Below are 21,171 nucleotides of genomic sequence, written 5' to 3'. Positions count from 1 at the left end.
AAATCTTTGTTTGGTGAGATTGTTTCTTTTGGGGGCTCTGCTTGTCTAAGTGTAGGTTCATATATGCTTCATATGAATGTTGTTTCTGTTGTTTATTAAAGGGTTTTTTTTTTGTATTATTTCTGTGGCCGGCAAGAATCTGATTCTATAGCTTAGCTATAAAAATGTCTTTCATTAGAAAAATTCCATGTTCGTGTTGAAAAATAACACTTCTAGTGCTCGTTTGGTATACATTGTTGTATTGTATAGTAGTATGTTGTATTGTATTGTATTCTATCAATATTATTTAATAGAATATTATGTTTGATATTTACTTGTATTAATAGGTTGTATAATATTATTATCTTTACTATAAACTCGATCCCAATCCAACCTCGACTGCGGTTGTGGACCTAGACCCCATTCCGAGACCCGACCATGGATTGGGACTGGGTCCAGGTCCAGTCTAGGGTACAGGTACGGAGTCGAGTCTGAGTCCGGGTCCTAGGGTGGGATCTGGGGTTTGGGGTTGGTAGTCCGTGTTTGGGTTAGGGTACGAGTTGGTCCAAGCCCCCAACTTCAAACTCTTTATAAATATTATAATACAAGCTAATACAAATCATTTGTTATTTGTTATGTATTAAATAATATGATTCCTATTGTATTAAAATTTGTGGGGTAATAATTAATAAAATATAAAATTTTATCTTTTATAGAACCTAATAAAACGAGCCCTCAGTACATATATTTCCTAGTAATCAATGTTGGAGATCTTTATTTGATGTGTTCTCACCTGCTAAACTTAATAGTTAATACATCCTTTGGTATCAATAGATTTTTATGGTCATGAACACAAAATTATATACATACATAGGCACACTATAATGGAGCACACAAACAATGTCTTTATGGTGTGAGGTACAATCTAATTGAGGCATTTAAAATATAATTTTTTAAAAATATTTTTCCAATAGGATTTACTTTAGATGAATGTTTAACATATTGGTACAAACATATTGTTATGGGAAATTTTAACACGATACTTTAAATTCTTTTATTTTAAAGTTTTTTTAAATTTTACTATATATTATAGAATATTATTTATTGTAAAATAGGGAAAGTAGAATTTGTGATCTATTAAAGGATAGAGTAAAGTAAAATTTTTATGATGTATTAATATCGATGTAGATAAGTGATCATAAGTGATCTTAAGCTAAAATATAGAGGGAAATTTGAAAAAATATGCATAAAATATCTAAACTAATACAATTCAAAATTGAAAATATATGACCAATTTATCAAAAATCCAAGAATACTCCTCTCATAACAATACCCCAACTCTCTCTCTTCCTCTATCTCTCTCGGTTCTCTCTCAACCGAACCCTTCACCAAATCAAAACCCCCCTCACCACCACCTACAACGCCGGCCCTTTCCCAAATTAAAACCGATCACTTCTCACTGCCTACCGCTTACACCGCTAACCCCTTTCTCCACGACCACCGCGACCCACGAACCCAATGTCAAAGGTTAGTGTTTTTGAATCTGTGATTTTTGGGTTAGAAAATGCATTTTTTAGGCAGGCCCGATGCATCATGATGCAAAAAATTGAATCTGGTTGAAGACAAAAGCCCGATGGTTAGTCCGATGGGGCCCGATGGCTAGCCCGATGGTGTGCCTGATGCCCATCCGATGGTGTGCCCGATGCCCATCCGATGGTGTGCCCGATGCCCATCCGATGGTGTGCCCGATTGTACACCAGTTTGGCTTATTTCTGGGTTTTAAAAATCGGGTCCGATGGGGGCCCGATGCCCCGTCCAATGGCCAGCCCGATGGTCAGTCAATTTTTTGGTAAAAATAGGAAGAGAGAGGGACGGTTGGAAAAAATGAGAGGGGTATTTTGGGATTTAGGAAAAAGTTATCACATTTTATAAATTATGTAGGGAAAAAAACAAAAAAATACAAAAAAGGGAAAAAAATTACAAAAATACTTTGGGCCGGCCCATTAAACATTTATACAGTCCACATACAAATATTTACAAAAATACCACATGCACTAAGCCTTCAGCTGTACAGAGCGAACCATGAAGATGAAAATACGCGCTCGTTTCAAAACTGCAAAACAACCAAAAAGAAACCAAAGCGAGAAAAATACAACTATTAATTCAATTGATCTGATTCAAATAAAACTGATGAAAAAGCACAATGACCACAACTATATTAAATTGAATTAAGTGTTGTGGTTTTTCAAGTTGATTTACAGTTGCATCATTATTTTATATTAGTTTAATTCAATTGTTTGCAAGAATTTATTTTGGAAATAAGAGAAGGAGAAAACACTTTGAGAAATAGTTAGTTTCTGAAATAAATTTAAACGTTTCTTAATAGTTTCATTTTAGTTTTATTATAGTTTATTAACAGCAATAAATATAAATTGTAAATAAACAAGTATACAAACTATAATAAAACTATAAAAAAACTAAAAACAAACTGACAAGCAGAAACAACTCTACGAATATAAACTACAAACATCTAAATCGAATTGTTACCTAAAAAAGAACAGCAAACAACTATACCTAATAATATTCCCAAAACACATCATACATAAACATATTAAACTATTAAAAAACTAGAAAAAAAAAAACTAAAACCCACTGATTAGAGACACTAAAACAAAAACAAATGTTTCAAAATATCTAAAAAAAACTAGAAACACAAACAGAACATAAAACACAACAAAAATGGAACGAAAATAATAAGAAACAAACTAAAATGCCAAACCCAAGAACAAAATAAAATTGATTAAACAAAAATAAAGTCCTAAAAATCCAAAGAAAACCAAACGAAATTTTAAAATGAAAAACCTAAAATATCACAAACCAGAAAAAACCAAAACGATGAAATGGAAATACAAGAAAATGTTTAAAATGGGGGGAAACGAAAATGAAACTGAAAACCAACCTCTGTTCAAACTTCGGCAGAGGCACTAGCTTTTTCACTAGAAATTTCTTCAACCATTTGCTCCTCCACATTGAGCTTCGATTTCTTCTCTTCAACAATCGGACGTTTACCCTTTGCTTTGTTAGCCAAAGATTTCAAGCCCATTTTCGATTTTTTTTTTCTGAACTGGGGAAAGAGATGAGGATGAACGAGTGATGACCATTTTATAAAGAAATTTGAAACAAGAATAAACTGAGAGGGAAAAAAACTTGAGAAATCGTGGGTTGAGTGAGAGTTGAAATTTTTTGGAAGAACAAAAAATGAGAGAGAAAAAATCGTGATGAATAATGAGTAGTTATGCTTCAACAATGGAGGTTATTGATCTTCCAAACAAAAAAAAAACTGAAAGAAAATCCAAAATCAAATGAAAAGAAAAGGAAAAAAGAGAAAGAAGAGAGTGGAAGTTGATTGATGTGTGATAGAAAAGAAAAAAAGAGAAAGAAGAGAGTGGAAGTTGATTGATGTGTGATGGGGATGACACATGTGTCTGTGCATGAGAATGGTGTGTAAGTGGTATTATTGTAATAAAATAAAGATGGTAAGTAAAAATGTTGATGTAGGCGTGTAGGAGTAAAACAGTAATAAAATGTGCAAAACAGATTTTTGGTGTAAAAATTTCAATTATGTATAGTATTAATTTAGGGGACCAATTTATGAGTTTATTAAGCATCCAATTTCAAATTTCCCAATATAGATTACGAACATGCCCATCAGATGAGCTATGCTACCTAAATAGCTAAAATAAAAGCTAAATGATGTAAAATTGCTCATCCATTAGATGAGGTAAAGAATATGTAAAATCGAGCACCAACTTTTTGAGCTATATCCTTCGCTATATGTGGCCATGGAATACATGTGAGATATTCTTTTTTTAATTATTTTATCTTTTTCTCTTCTTTATTAAATATTTTTTTATTTCTTTGATTTTTTGTTTATATTTTTAATTAATAAAAATGTTTGATGATATATTATTTAAATGCTATGTTGAAATTTTTTTTAAAATAGGATGTATGGTGTAATTTAAGTGTGTGAGATGAAATAAAGAAAATGAGATTTTGGTAATATATTTTAAAGAATAGAGTAAAGAAGTTGATGAGATAAGGATAGAAATTAGGTGGGTAATAAGCGGGTAATGCACTTCCCAATCTCATTCTCGTTCCCCATTATGCCCCTACCCCCATCCTATTTCATCCCTGATGAGTTCGGAATAGGGGAATCTCTATTGGGTATGAGGACTCGTTGGGACCTATTAAAAATAATAATAATGTAATGTAATTTAAAACTAAAATGAAAAATAAGACATTGACTTTAAAATAAATAAATATTCTACCGAAATAATTTTATTACACAATAAATTAGAGAAGATAATTAATAGTCAACTTTGTAAGTAAGTATAGTCACTAATTTTAATGTGTAATAATTAAAAAATTATATAAAAAGTTTGGAAATTATATATATGAGTCGAATATGGGGTGAATAGTATCACTCCTACCCCGCCCCAAACTCGCTTTGGGTATATAAAATTGCATTCCACTCCCGTCACATTACCCATTAAGGCGGGTGATCCCCACCCCATTCAAGGTGAGTACTTGTAAGTACTTGTTTCTGCAAGTCAAATTTCCATCACTTGATGAGAGTGTTTTTAGTAAAAAAAATATTAACATGTGTGTGTCAAAAAATGATGCAAACTTTACATCATAACAAATATACTAAACAAACACTGTATTAAATGACGTTTGGTTGGAAATAATGTAAACATATCTAGAATTAGAATAACATTAAAATAAAACCAAATAAAAAAATAGAATGTTGCCCCTGATCTTGCCCAAAATATGTGGACCAATGTGATCGCGACACATAGATCTAAAGAGTATGGCTTTGAGACAATTTGGCTAAGTCTTTGTAAACCTAGAGGGTCGGCTAAAGAGGCACCTCCCGGAGAAGGCATGAGGGAACCACGCACTCCCGGAGGGCAGAGCTATAGCAAAGCACTTATGGGAGATATCAGACCCTCTCTGAACAGTCATCTCGCATTTAATGTCGCATGGGAGAAGGCGTATTGATATTGCCATAAATATTAAAGTCTGACGGCATAACCCCCCTTCTGCAACTATTACGCTATGATTAATAAGCCTACTGACGGCTACTTTATGAGGGATCACATCAGTCAAAAAGGAATAAAGGAGTATATCTATCTAACCCCTGAAATACCTGGGGAACAGATCATGCATATTTCCTATTTTGCATGGGCTAGGAATGCATGCCCCTACTGAAGTTACACAGAAATATATAAGGGACAATTCTAGGGATTACCCCAGAAAAAACACTATAAATACCCCCCAAACACATTAAGGCAAGGGTCGAGAATTCTGGATTTCGTAAGAACAAAATAGAAAAGTCACCAAGAACATTCTCTGTAATAAATACTCTCATAAATACAAAAGACTCGTGGACTAAGGCTCATTAACGCCCCAACCACGTAAAAATCTCATGCATTAAACTTCTTACAGCTTTCTTATATATTATTATACTGGTTGTCGAAAACCTCGGTCAACATAGAGCAAAATATTTTTTTTTTCATTCTCTTCAACTAAACGCCACATAATAGTGTATAGTTTTGAATTGATTCAACTTAATATCAAATTTTATTATTTTAATTTTAATTTAAAGTAAAAATATGTAAGATTTGATGTTCAATTCTTTGAATGAAGATAGAAAAGTGGAGCACTAGGCATCTAATTCTACATTTGGAGTTAAGTATGGTATAACAGCAGTGCTGTAGAAAGAAAAGGTTAGTTTCTTACTCTGAGCCATAATACTTGTCAAAGTTGTCTGCGTGTGCGTGGCCATGCAAAGAATCTAGAACCTCTTTTCTTATTATAACTTGTTCATTTCCCTAATTTTGTCTTGAAAATGATTTAGGAAAAAACGTTACGTAACATATTGGATCCAAATTAACTAGATATTTATTTATCATATATATATATATATTGGCCAATAAGAAAGACCCCAATCCCCTCGAAATTTCTTCATTGCTTTAACATGTGCACAACAACAAATTAATATACGTATATATATGTTGACTTGGAAAGTCATGACTACTCTAGGCAAATTGATATGTCTTCATTTGGAGGAAGTCCTTTCCTTTTGACCATGTTTGGATTGGATGAGTTAAAAACAAACACAGTGACTCTCCTTCCATTAATAATTTAAGAGTATATATTATGACCAATTCAACAATAGGATGCTTTCTCTCGAGGCATTAATGTTTACAATGACCTAATTTGACCTATTCCATGTAGTAATTATACTTGGATTAGGTGAAGGAATTCGAATAGTACCTCATCCTTATAACATTGCCTTATTTGTATTGTACATCTATGAATTTTGCAGGTTTTGGAGAATGGTCTTCAAAATAATTTTCTTAGTAAATTGGTCCATAAATATGTAATTAACTTTTTTACAAATTAGTACCTGAAATTTATTTTTTGGCAAATCAGTCCTTTGAACTTTTAATTATTTGATAACATTGTCCCTACTATTAATAATGGTAGTTTTGTAAACTATTATTTATTTATTTTTCATGATTTAATTTTTCTTATTTAATTTAATTTTTTTAATTTTCAAAATTAATGAGTTGCGGCTTAGATTCTATAAGCACTTTTTTAGCTTTTAGAATTAAAAAAGTCCTTCTAGGGGCATTTGAATAAAAAATTAAAAGTAACTTTTTAATTTAAAAGTCTTTTTGGAAGAAGTTAGAATTTGTAATTTCTCTTAAAAGGACTTTTGAAAAACTGTTATTTAAATTAAAATAATTTACTCATGAAAGATCTTTTTTTTAATGATATCCAAACACTTTGAAAAACAATTTTCATTAAAAAAAAAAAAGATCGATCTTCACATAATAGTTATCTAAACAGTAAAAATAAGTTAAAGTTTATACTTATTTTATACTTCTAGCTATAAGTAAAAATAGAAGTTTAGTCAAACATGGTCGTAATATAACAAGCTAGCTAGCTACTAATTTAATATACTAATGTTATTTTAAAAGCTAATTAGTTATCGTATAATATAATATAATTCAATTAGTAAAATTCTAAAATGAATGTTAATTAAGATTTTAAAAAATATATAAAATAGTAAATAATCATTATAGGCTAATTAGGAATTTTGTCCCCTAAACTTTTTCATGTACCAAATCATGTCCCCTGAACTTTTCTCACCGTTAAAAACTCTCCCTAAACTATTGAGATTATTGGATTTAAGGACTTTTGTCTAATTTTATTTAATTTTACTAATTCAATAATTATTTATATACTAAATCATGCTCCCTGGACTTTGATATCCACTAAATCATGCCCCTCGAACTTTGACATGTACCAAATCATGCCTCATGAACTTTTATTCTTGTTAAACTTTCCTTACTAAAATTAGATAAAAGTTCTTAAATCCAACAATCTCAATAATTTAAGGGAGATTTTTAACAATCTTAAAAGTTCAGGGGCATGATTTGGTACATGTCAAAGTTTAGATATAAAAATCCTAATTAGCCATTACAATATATTAGTAACCAAATGATTTCTTTTTTGGAAATACCGAAAAAACATATGCTTCCCACATCTTGAAATGTTTCACATTGAAAAGTAGATCATAATGATATTTTTTAGGCTCATTTGAGTAACAATGTGACCATAAATTATTTTTAAAGTTTGAGAGGAGAGAAAGAAATAAGAAAGAGAGAAAGAAGAGAAATGGGGAGTAGCATAAGAGAAAGGAAAAATAATGTATAAATAAGGGTATTAAAACATATCATTATTATACTTCATATATAAGTCATTTTTAACAATTAGATAAAAATGTAAAATTTCTTAATATATATTATTGATTTTGATAAGTATTGCGCATTTGTGCACTCTAATCTCATGCTAATATTTAGCTTTTTTTTCAAACTTAATATTAGATTTGACAACCACATTCTTTCTCTCGAAATGTTATGTGCTTAGTTTCTTCTAAAGTCTAATTTGTTGTAGATAGTGTTATCTGTGTGATGGAAATTGTTGGAGTAAACCTCTACTTACACTGATACATAGACTCAATACAAGGACAGAAATGTAATTACAAGCAAATCTCTAAATTTGGCCTTCGGCCTCTAGAATCCTTAACAGAAATTAGTTAGAATGGATTTGGTTAATCCACACCTAACTAATTTCTGTAACTAATCTAACTAATAATTACAGAAGCAAAAAGAAGAACCCTAGATCTATATATACATGCATCAGATACACAACTAGGTACGGTTGAGGGTTCTCTTCAAGATCCAGATGCTTAAAGCTTGAAGAAGAAGGAATAGATGATCTCGCATGCACAAGAAAAACAAACAGAGAGTTAGTGATTGTTAGAGAGAGGGATTAAACACTTAAACTTGTATTAAAATATGAGATTACCAGTCTGAAAATTACCTGTGACATGGAATCTCCATTGATGTACTTCTGATCAGCAAGAAATAGTGGAATCGAGCTCTCAACTTTGAGGAGCAGCTCAAACGGAGACGTAGCCAATTTATTGGTGAACTTGGGGAAAAATTTGGTGTCCTCTTACCTTAATCTTTCTGGTTTTGTGTGTGTGCTTGAGCTTGGATCAGATCTGGTTAGATCTGATCTTGTGTTTGTGTTTGTGTTGGGATTTTTGGGTTTTCTAGGGTTTGGGTTCGAGTTTCCCAGAGAGAAACTCTCTGCTAGGGTTTCGAATCTAAACCTAGGGCTGAGGGAAGTGATCGAGAAGTGTCGATTCTTTTGGTTTTGTTCAAAGACAAAACGAGGTCGTATTGACCTGCTGACTTTGAAAAGTTAGGGAAGTATTAAAGGTCGAAATTGACCTTGATTTAATACTGATTAACTTAATGTTGGTGTAGGGCAAAGTTGGAGAAACTTAAAATTTCCTACAGAAATCATTTTAAGATTATTTAAAATAACTAAAAAAGTAGAAAAATGATATGCACTATGTGATTCCTTTTTAGAAAAAAAAAATAATAGATTTGACAATTGTAAGTATCATATTTAATAATATCACTTAGGCTGTATAATTTTCTCCCAACTTTTGATATTTTTAAAGATCATTTTTTCCATTATACTAAAACATAGAGATAATTTTAATTGCAAAGATTAATACAGATTTAGAAATGATTAACGATTAATTCAAAGAGCATAAATCATATTCATTCTAAAACAAAACAAAGAGTGGACATAAGAAGTAAAAAACCAATTGATATTGTTAGTTTCATTATTCTTTGATAAAGACTACTCTACTTAGTTGAGCATTATTGAATTGCTATGCTTTCAATCCTGACTTCCAAATTTACTCTTTCTATAATTTTCTCACCTTTTTACAAATTGACAATAAAGATGACATTTAAACCATATAATACAGAGAAATACTAAAGGACACCTTCTTATGTGTTAATATCGCTATTAGTTCAACTAGAAATTGAGTTCTATATAATTTAATGTAATAGTTTTTAGAGAGTATCGCTACTCAATCGCAATATAAGATATTAAGAATGTGTTAAGCACTACTGGTGCCTAATATAACAATGATCTATAATAAAACACACCACATCAGACAAGATACATGTTTTACATAAGTAGAGTGTAAAAATGAAAGAGAAATTTAAAATATTAACTTAATTAGTTTCTCCATTCATTCAATGACAACTCACAAGTCTCTTCGAATACATCCATATTTGCTTTGCTAATCCTTTCTTTCTAGCACATTTCCTAGTCCTATTCCTACACCATCTAATAAGCAATTTGCAAATAATTAATAATAATACATGATTGATAATTTGATGACATTGACCCCATTAATTAATTCTTCAATTCTCACGTCACTTGCCTAAATGCATGCATTTTATACTCTATTTCCCCTATGCTTCTTGTCTCTTCAGCTCGTTTAAAATAATGTACATTCATAGACTATTCACCACATATTTTGCTGGCAAAATAATAGAGATTTAAACTTTACCAAAAAAAAGAAAAACTATGTTAGATTATATTCCAAGCTTATCCTTATACCAATTTTATATCAATTTCAGTCACTAACAATAATGAGAGTGTCTTCAATAGATTAAAATCTCTGACGCATCAAATAATGTTGTGTTGTCTCCAATTATTCAACAACAGCTTTACCATTCATCTAAAATAATAATAATAATAAATTAATACTATTAAAGATTAGGAAGGTCGACACTTTCGGCTTAAAAATTGTTCCTATATATTTTTAAAATACTTTAACTTATATTCTTAACAAAATTCCTTTACTTGGCTACATTTTTATATATGATTTATTATGTTACTGTAGCCAAAATTCGAAAGCAAATAATTGATTTTTTCTACGATTCTATACTTCCACAAGTAATTTTTAATTATAAGTTTCTTATCATCTTCTTCATAAATTAATTAGGGACAAAAACAAATTTGTCCTTTTGTGAATAATTTAATTTTTTTTAAAGAAACGAAAACTAAATTATCTCATTATACATTCACCCTTTTCTTATTCAAATTAGCTCCATACCATTATTAGTGCACATCACTGAGTTTCTTACACATTTTGAATTAAATAGAGAAAAAAGTAATGCTCTAATTTAATTTATATGGCATCGAAACTAAATCTTGGCTAAAAAATATATTGGAAAATTTTTCATATTATTGATAAAAAAAAAGAGCTACATAAACATTATGTGATAAAACAAAAGTTTTCATATACCACCACCACCCACAACAACCAACGGCTTATCGAATTCCAATTAAAATGATTATACACCCAATGAAAACGACAGCCCCTACCCACTGAGTCGAATAGTGTCAGGCGACTCGGACCAAGTAACTCCCCATACGTCTCTCTCGGGGATATTTTTAAATATTAATTTTTCTTTTTCTTAAAAATATTGATTTAGTGATAAATTAAATCATTAAATCAGTGCTTTTTCAAGAGCGTAGCGCGAAGCTCGGCCACGTCGATTTCTGGAACACCATTATCGGGTCGGTAGTAACCGGTGACCGGGTCAGGGATCCACGACACCTTCTCGGTGTTTTCTTCGACGGATTTCTTTGTTGCGGTTCTAGAACCTGCTGCGGTTCCAGCTCTTACTACGCTCGACACAACTCCTTGTGATGCAGCAGAGAATCCACGCCTGAAACAGTTTCAAAATAAATAAATAGCGAATTAGTTTTATTTATTCACTTTTTGAATCCACAGCCAGATCTGTTTGGCAAGAGAGAAAATATTGAAAATACTCCGGATTACTGTCATCGGTTTATTGCTCTTTTCAAAATCGAATAGAAATATAACAAAGACGGAATGGAAGGAGAAGTAGATCTTTCAATACCTGCTGATAACGTTAGAGGCGCCATCAACGACGAGAGAGGTGAAAATCTTAGCGCTGGAGAAAGAGCGAGCCATTTCTTAGAGTATTCAAAGAGATTGAATAAGTCAGCTACAGCGGAGAGATTGAAGTTTTTCCGATTAACAATGGTTTTTGGCTCACCGCAGTAGCTGATAAATCAAACTAGGCTCTCTCTCTTTCTCTTTCTCTCTTAACCTCTCTGGTTTTCTTTAGCCTCTTCAGAATTAGGATTTGTGTAGATGGTTTATGAGAAGAAGCTACGGCCTCTTTATATAGAGGACGAGTATCAGAGACGCGACCCCGTAAACTACGTCGTTTTCAATTAGGGTTAAAACGGACCCCGTGAAATTAGGTTATTTTATTATTTATTGCCACCTGTTCGATGGATGAAGAGCCGTTTCCCTAACTTTATTTTTTAAGGGTTTTATATTTGCACTCTAAAAAGTTATATGAACACTCAATATTATAAATAAATTAAATCAATTTTTTATATTTTAAGAAATCACTTCATTTTAAGTTAAATATAAAAATATATTTTTGGGTGATTTTATAATGTATTTTAGTTGTTTTGTCATTTAGAAAAATAAATTAGTATTTAAGATATCTTATAAAATTTTAAGAAATTCGAAATAATTTACAATATAAAAAATAATATTCAAACAGTTTATTTTATACGCGAATAAAATAAAATAATCATGCGTGTAATTTTTTTTTTAAAGAATTTGAACGTAATTTTTAGCATGTTACACTTTTTCTAAAATCTAAAATTTTGATGGATGTAATTATAATTTAAAGAAAATTTTTAAGATGATGTATTATCGAATTTTCTTATTTATTTATTTTATTTTTAATAAAATTTTATATTTCTTTTTAATATTATTACTAAAAAATAATATAAATTTTAAAATATATTTTTGGCATAATATAAAATAAGGTTTTTTAATAAGATTTTGGGCAATTTCCCATTTTGGAGAGGTTAAATTACGGAAATAGCCTCAATTAATGGAGAATGAAGCGATTATTGCCGAGTCAATGTTAAATTCATCCACTTGATGACTTTGATCCGATGGCTCAAGTTGGAAGTTGGGAGGAGGAAAGGACGGCGTAACTGAGGGATTTGGAAACTTCGGGTGAAAAATATGTCACGTGCGTACGCGGAGACATTACATCATGACCGTCCACGTGGAATTAGGCGGCGGATGTTGTTTAAAAGATTCTGGATTCTTGGTAAGGTCTACCACGGTCCCATCTTAGGTCAATGGTCAATATTCCATTCCTCTTCTAATTAACATTTTAGTAATGTAATCATGATTGGTAAAAATTTTCTTCTTATTGGATGGATACCAGAATTAATAATTATCATCATATTTAAATATGAAAATTTAAAATTGGGGTTTGTGTGTGTCTGAATCTACGATCCAAGTTTTTTGGGTAATGGGGCATTATACCCGTTTAACATCAACATCACATTCACATGGATCCATATCCTAAAGTATAACTAGTTTCACATATTAATTTTGTGAATGTAAAAAGACCACGATTTCTCGAAAAAGCAATTTTGATTTTTGAAATAATTTGTAAAATGAGATCAAAATATGAGAATGGAGAATCATCACATTTTATTACTAACATTTGGTAATAAAAAATATGAATATTTATAGTATATATACTTTATATTTTTAAAAACTATATATTATTTATGTACCATATGTATGTTTTATTTAAAAATATATTTTCAATTTCATATATTTATATAGCATATATGTGTTATTTTTTTGTTACGTTAAATATTAATTTAGTTAAGTAAAATATCATATGTCAATTAAAATATATTTTAATTTATTTATTTTTAAAATTATTTAATAAATTTTTTATTGAAAATGGATAATTAATGAATTGATACATATTATTAGATTTAATAAAATTGAGATTAAAAGTTGCAACAAAAATATAACACTATTTAATTGGTCAAAAAAATAACATATAACATTTAATCTGTGGAATAAAATATATAATAGATATTTATATTAAAATAAAAAAAAATAATTATACGGCAAATATTCTTAAAAAATATAAATATATATTGTGATATACAAAATTCACCTGATTTTCATATAAAGATATTTAATTGGTGTCACTCTCTCTTTCTGTTTGGCATGATACCAAAAAAAATAGTGGTAGAGCTTAATGGGATTTGTTTAAAATAAAAGAAATTACATTTCTTTTTTGTTTATTTAATGAAAATTAGTGGCAAGTGTGATGCGGAGGATTATTACAGGCTGGTATGGTTGGTTTTTGGGTTCACAGGCCATGAGCTCTGTTCCCCTAACTTCAATTCCTCCCCATACAAATCTTATTATTATACTCCTTACCTAATAAATTATATTATTATTATTATTATTATTTGAAAATAATTTGCTTTAAAGATGCATCTCGTGATACGTACAGGACTGTTGCCAGTGGGGTGATGAGGTACACAGAGAGGGTGCTTTGCTTTGCTTTGCTTTGCTTCCACTAGTTTTATAATTTTTTAATCTACTCTTTTACACAAAACAAAAAGAGAAAGAGGAGTGAGACACAACCTCATATTTACGCTAATTAAGTTCCCACTTTATTAAGTGCCCAATTTATAAGCCTAATACATAATGATAACGTATACATTTTAGTTTGGTTAAAACGTTTCTTTTATCCCATTTTAATGGTTGTGCTTTTTTTTTTTTTTTTAACAATGAACAAAATTTTATTGAAAAAAATCAGGTACATCGAAAAGTAAAGAAGGAAAATCCTCCATCTAAACTAGCTTACTATCCACCTTAAGTGCGTGCACAGCTAATTCATGAGTAGTCATATTGGTCGAGCGACGAACATAAATTAAAGACGTCTCAGAAAATTGGATAGTAGACTAGAAATATCATCTAAAAGAGAACTAAAGTCATTACAAAAAGAAGATCTTTTAGGAAAAGGACATATCACAGCTAGACAATCAAACTCAACATAAAATACAACATTTAATTAAAATAATTTGCTTAAAAAATTTCATATTTTTTATTATTAACATTAATAATCAATAATAATTTTTTTAAAATAAAAATAAAATTTTCATTAATTATGAAAATCTTCCTTACAACAGAATGTAATTCAGAAGACATAACACTTTCTTAGAATAACATAACTTGAAGAGTAATAAGAGTCACGTGTCAAACAATGAGTGGACTTTATTAACACGCAATTCAACAAAACAAACTGAAACCTTACAAAGATTAAGTAATTACATTTTACAATCATAAACTAAAAAACCAAATTTATAAAACATATGCAAATTGTTGTTAATTGTTAGAATTTGGGGATAAGATGAATGAGGTTCCATCTCAAAATCAATTGGCAATGGAAGGAGTAGTCCATTCATCTTATATATTACAATTTATTTCCACGCATTAGCATTGTGAGACTAACTCTTAATACACCTTCCTCACGTTTGGGTCTGGAAAGTGTGGGTATAACGAACGACCTTTAAGAGACCACATGACCGAACGTGACATTTGAAAGAATTCCACAAAACTAAATATCAGGAAATTTGTGGGTGTACACGTCGGGAAATTTGTGGATTTTGAAACAGGTCAAAGACCCAACACTAGAAATTGACACATTGGCCGAAAGGTCCCAAATGGAGGTTAATGGGGAGACAGCGGAAGTATCTGTTTGGATCGGTGGCACTTTGGCTCACAACGGATCACAAACGGCTTTTTGGACCAATGGCAATTTAAGCTCACAACGGATCACAAGTGGCTCTAATACCATGTTAGAATTTGAGGATAAGATGAATAAGGTTCTATCTCAAAACCAATTGGCAATGGGAGGAGTAGCTCATTCTTCTTATATATCACAATTTATTTCCACACATTAGCAATGTGGGACTAACTCTTAATATTAATGTCTTGAATACACATAAGACTATCTAACTCCAATATGACATTTGACTATTGATGTTCATAAAATCAACTTAAGGCTTCCTTAATACTCATTTCAGAAAGAACAACACCTTGCTTATCCCTGTTAAAAGCTTCCTTCACCCTCCCATCATGCCCCCTAGCCAAACAACCCATGCCAAATCTCTCCAAGTTAGCGAAAATCGCTCCATCAACACTTACATTGATCATGTTAACATTCAGTGTAGACCAATGCTCAGATCTACGTCTACCAGTTCCAACTAATAATAAAGACTCACGTTGTAACATCCTACTTAGAGAAACGTCACATGTCGTGATTACAATCTGCTAATTTTATTAATCGGGGTCTATAAGCCAAGTAATTTGAAATGAGTAATAAACTTAATTAAATAAATAACTTGCAATAAACATACATGTTTTACTTTAAACCAAAAGAATTTAAGGTTACATATTCGGGATCCCGTTAAAATTATTTGCAAAATATTACAAGTTATTTTATATAGGCCAACCTAAATGATAAAATGGAATTTCTATACAATTCCCTGTTAGACCCAACCCTCATGATCTAGCTTGGCTGGAACATGTACAAGTCATTCTCAAAGCCCTTGATCTCATGGCTGACTCGACATTGCTTTACCCTTGCCTACACAATAGAGCACCCATGATAATTAAAATAATACAGTATGATAATTAAAATAATAATTACACTTCATACAGTATGTCACTATGTATATATACTGTGCCACCGCACTTTATATTACATTATTTCATATATAATAATGTCACTTTATATTACATAGACCTATGTGTTACGTTCACACATCTCTTTTATATTTAAGGCCTTACTAAAGTATTTCTAGGCATCACAAACACTAAAATACATGCTCAAACACTTTAAACAAATAAGATTCAATTACACCAAATCATGCTTTTGAAAACTCAAGAACACAAAGCTAGAATCATCATGCTCATCTCATCAAACTACCAAAACAATAACAACATACAAAGAGTGGCCCAAAATTCCAATCTCATATTCAAAACTTACCCAGATCATAACACAAACATAATCAAGAACCAATCCAAATTTACATTTAAGAATTCATGGCATACACACAAGAAAATCCTAGTCATCCATGTTAGAAATTTATTAGGGTCACAATTGTACATATAAAATGTGTGCTGGATCATCAAATAATAAGTCAAATTTATGTAATCTATTTTGGAATTAAGTTTATGACTTAAAGGCATGATTGTCATGATTTTAATATGTAGATGCCATAAGGACAATTTCTATTTTGATGAGGGGCGAAATAGAAATAGTCAATAAATATTACTAACAGTTTTGTCTGTTGGTAATATAAACGGTAATGGTCCCTAATTTGTATTGTATCTTTTCACTCCCCATCACCAAGAGAAAAAGTTTCAAAGAAAGGTTTTGATGCAAATTGGAAGATCAAACCATTTAAGGGTCGATTCTATGGACACCAGTACGCTTCTGCTAATCTACATTTTATTGTTTGATTCTCATGAATTAATTATGACTAAATTAAAATTTACAGTGTTCTTAACATTCTACTTATGAATTTCATCTAAATAAAAAAAATGCAATAATCTAATAGCAAATTAAGAGAGAGAGAGAGAGAGAGAGAGAGAGAGAGAGAGAGAGAGAGAGAGAGAGAGAGAGAGAGAGAGAGAGAGAGAGAGAGAGAGAGAGAGAGAGAGAGAGAGAGAGGAATTTGAAAAATAAAAGGAGTATTTTTTTTTTTTGAATAAAAGATGAATTGTATTAAATTATTTCAAGCACGATTACATCAAGAATGTTACTCGGGATAGTACTACCAGAATAACTACGATCAGCGTATAACCATGATTCTCGAGCGAGAGCATGAGCAACACGGTTAGCAGATCGTTTAACAAAACGAAAATTAACATTGTTCAAACTAGAAAGAAGACCTTTGCACTCCTCAATGCAATTACCAAACGGAGAGGCCATAATCACTGAACTCCGAAGAGCTTGGACCGTGACAAGGCTGTCCGTCTCCACCGTAACATTAGATAAGTTTGAGGTCTTTATCCAACTAAGAACCTCCTTCAATCCAAGAGCCTCGGCGAAACCCGGCTCCACATCCCCATGCCTTGAACCCGATCTAGCTTGAATGACATAGCCTTTAGCATCACGAAGAACCCAACCAAAGCCGAATCTGTGTTTGTCACTAAAGGTTGCGACATCAACATTAATCTTATAATAATCAACATGAGGGGCACACCATTGCTCATCCCCTTCATCATTCCCAACCGAGAAAGACAAGGGCGAAAAGTTTTTCTCTTGAGCAAATAGCCACTGTTCAAGATTAGTTCTTTCTAAAGCCACAACATTTTTGACCGACCCAGACTTATCATTCCAAACTTTATTATTTCTGTCTTGCCAAATAGCCCAACAAAGCATGGCACCCATTTGCCTATCTCCATTGTTCCATCGTTGGAACTGTAGCTGAAACCAATCACCAAAAGATGAGTTGCCAATGCTGTCATGTGACAGACCAGAAAACCGCCAGCAGGCAGAGGCAAAATTGCAACCTACAATGCAATGGGCAATTGATTCCGCTTCTCGATTACACCGGGGACAAGATGAATCAATGGGGACATGTCTATGAATTAGTTGTGCTCGAGTAGGAAGACAATTGGACAATGTTCTCCATAACATTTCCTTCACTTTCGGGGGAATCTTTAAGCTCCAAATATCACGCCAAAGACCCGAACTATTAGAAGAAGTAGGAGAAACCTTTAAATCTTGGATTAAGCTGTATGCCGACTTCACTGAATAGTCACCTGAAACTTCCTTACTCCAATACCAAGTATCCACCGAGTTAGAAGGAGAGATAGGAATGGTGAGTATCAAATCCTTGTCTCTATCATTGAACAAGTCATTGATAATCTCATAATCCCAATTCTTACCATCCATAGTCAATAAACACTTAACATCTTTGTCACAAAAGGAAGGATGGAAAGAAGTGATGAAAGGATTCTCCATATCTGGCAACCACGGGTCTCTAGTAATAGAGATAGTCTCACCTGAACCCACCAGTATTCTCCCACCTTTGGTAATTAAATCCTTAGCTTCCAGAATACTCCTCCAAACAAAGCTAGGATTATTACCCAAAGTCGCATTCACAAAGGAGCCCCGTGGGAAATATTTAGCTTTGAAGAGCTTGCCAACAAGAGAGTTTGTTCGAGTATGAAGCCTCCAAGCTTGCTTTCCAAGAAGAGCAATATTAAAGTCATGCAAATGCCGAAACCCCATACCTCCCTGATCCTTAGATGTACACATTCGGTCCCAATTCATCCAATGAATACCAGATTTCTGTTTAGAAGAAGCTTTCCACCAGAATTTACACATCATTTGTTCCAAATCCTCACAAATGCCTTTAGGAATTAAGAACACACTCATAGCATAGTTAGGGAGAGATTGAGCAACAGATTTGATGAGGACCTCTTTCCCTGCACGAGACAGAAATTTGCTATCCCAACTCTCAACTCTCTTCCGCATTTTATCCTTGAGAAAGCCCAACACAACATTTTTATTATGTTTCATAATATTAGGCAGTCCCAAATAAAAGCCATCATCACCAGCTTAAGACATTCCCATTAAAGAACAGATGCTCACCCGAATGTCAGGGGAAGTGTTTTTGCTGAAAAAAAATGGATGACTTCTGACGATTCACCTTTTGACCCGATGCTAGTTCAAACCTCTCAAGAAGAGACATGATCCTTTCTGCTTCATTCACAAGGGCCCTACAATAAAGGTAGCTGTCGTCGGCAAAAAACATATGAGTAACTTGAGGAGCACCCCGAGCCACTTGACAACCCTTAATCCACCCTCTATTCTCATAGCTCCGAATTAGAGATGAAAGTCCCTCAGCATAAATAATGAATAGATACGGGGATAAAGGATCACCTTGTCGGATTCCACGAGATGGTGATATAGGTCCCAACGAATGACCTCCCGATGTGATCCAGTAACGGACCGAGACAACTAAGGCCATAATCAATTGTACCCATCTAGTATGAAAGCCCATTTTCAAAAGGAGCGTCTCCAAAAAAGGCCATTCAACGCGGTCATACGCTTTGCTCATGTCAAGCTTTAATGCCAGTTGCCCAACCTTTCCTTTACTTTTCCTTTTGAGATAATGCATTATTTCAAAAGACACCAAAATATTGTCTGTTATTAGTCTACCAGGGACAAAAGCACTTTGGGTCTCAGAGACAATGTCTTCCAGAAATAACTTGAGTCTGTTGGCCATAACTTTCGAAATGACCTTGTACACAACATTACAAAGAGCAATAGGTCGAAGATCGCCCATATTTTCTGGATTTTTCTTTTTTGGGATGAGCACCAGGTTTGTATTATTTAAATCCTCAGGAATAGTGGCCAAAACAAAAAAATTTTGAACAAGTTTAACCACATCAGAACCCACCACTCCCCAACACTTCTGAAAGAAACCCGGAGTCATACCATCAGGGACCGGAGACTTGTCAGGATGCATCTGGAAAAGAGCTTTTCTCACTTCTTCAGAAGAAACAGGAGCCAGTAATTCAACGTTCATCTCATGAGTAATGGTGGGCGAGATATTATCAAAAACATCATTAGCAAGACCACCCGAAGTAGTAAAAAGATCCGTATAAAACCGAACCATATGATCAGCTAAACCCGACTCCCAATCAAGCCAAACCCCATTACCATCTTGTAATTTATGTATCATATTCTGGCGCTTACGAGCACTTGCTGAAGCATGGAAGTACTTACTATTTCTATCTCCCTCTTTGAGCCAAAGTTGCTTGGAACGTTGCTTCCAAAAAACTTCTCTTTTAGTTAGTACTTCAAAAAGATTCTTCTCAGCATTGCGATGGGCTTCAACAGACACAAGATCATTCTTCCCTTTCAAACGCCGAATATCAGCCTTATAAGTAGATATTTGATGTTTGAAATTACCTGTGATGTCCTTACCCCAAGCTGCAAGGGATTCACCACACTTAGAGATCTTCGATTGAATAGGAAGTGTGTCATCATCATACCAACAGTCACGAACAAGTTGAAGACAATAAGGTTCTCTCAACCAAGCATTTTCAAATCGGAATTGCTTCACACCATTGAACACATTTTGAATTATAGGATCCAAGAAAATAGGACAATGATCCGACGAGGAAGCATGTAAATTAAATAACTTTGCAGTTAAAAAATTATCAAGCCAAGAAAGAGATGCCAAAGCTCTATCAAGTCTTACCTCAGTCCAATTTGCGGTGCCTCTTCCTCTCTCCCACGTGAAAGGGTGACCATGGAGTTCCATGTCGATGAGATGACAATCGGCAAGGACTTTGGAAAAGCCCTTAATAAGCCTCTCAGGGTATGGTCGGCCTCCTTGTTTATCACTATGACTAGTGATATTATTAAGATCTCCTATGAACAAGCAAGGCCAACGAGCATCATGTGAAAGTTGACGAATAAGACCCCATGTATTTTCTCTCTGGCTTCTATTTGCTTCACCATATATTCCAATGAGTCTCCACGTAGGCATATTAGAAACATGAGTGAGAATATTAATGTGCTTGTCAGAAAAATTAATAATCTCACCTTCTTCACAATTCTTCCAAATCATTGCAAGCCCACCACTATGACCACGGGCCTCCACCACAAACATTCCCTCATAGCCCAAAGACATCCGAACCTTCTCAAGAATTGCTTTTCCACACAAAGTTTCACAAAGAAAAATAAACTTAGGCTTCTTTTGGATAACAAGATCCTTTAAGAACTGAAAGGCCCGTGGGTTCCCAAGCCCCCGGCAGTTCCA

General features: G+C 32.7%; 1 protein-coding gene and 1 long non-coding RNA gene across 2 annotated transcripts; both read right to left on the bottom strand.

Annotated features, from left to right (window-relative positions):
- Nucleotides 1–1,922: 1,922 nt before the first annotated feature.
- Nucleotides 1,923–3,590, bottom strand: LOC133032759 (uncharacterized). Its single transcript, XR_009685343.1, has 2 exons — nucleotides 2,939–3,590; nucleotides 1,923–2,092 (listed from the first exon to the last, which is right to left on the bottom strand). It is a non-coding gene; the product is annotated as an uncharacterized LOC133032759 (long non-coding RNA).
- A 7,069-nt stretch (nucleotides 3,591–10,659) lies between these two features.
- On the bottom strand, nucleotides 10,660–11,680 carry LOC133032758 (protein SENESCENCE-ASSOCIATED GENE 21, mitochondrial). The gene is made up of 2 exons (XM_061107081.1): nucleotides 11,361–11,680; nucleotides 10,660–11,165 (listed from the first exon to the last, which is right to left on the bottom strand). Exons 1-2 carry the CDS (start codon nucleotides 11,432–11,434, stop codon nucleotides 10,949–10,951), a joined length of 291 nt encoding a protein of 96 aa, XP_060963064.1. The 5' UTR covers nucleotides 11,435–11,680; the 3' UTR covers nucleotides 10,660–10,948.
- Nucleotides 11,681–21,171: the final 9,491 nt, after the last annotated feature.

This window comes from Cannabis sativa, chromosome X, assembly GCF_029168945.1.
Source record: "Cannabis sativa cultivar Pink pepper isolate KNU-18-1 chromosome X, ASM2916894v1, whole genome shotgun sequence".
Taxonomy (NCBI): domain Eukaryota; kingdom Viridiplantae; phylum Streptophyta; class Magnoliopsida; order Rosales; family Cannabaceae; genus Cannabis; species Cannabis sativa.
This window is presented reverse-complemented; position numbering and strand designations above follow the sequence as displayed.

Bases quoted from the DNA above. Each gene is read 5' to 3' on its own strand.
- LOC133032758 (XM_061107081.1), bottom strand. From the start codon at position 11,434: ATGGCTCGCTCTTTCTCCAGCGCTAAGATTTTCACCTCTCTCGTCGTT. The intron at 11,166-11,360 runs GTATTGAAAGAT...AAACTGTTTCAG, and splicing joins GCCTCTAACGTTATCAGCAG to GCGTGGATTCTCTGCTGCAT.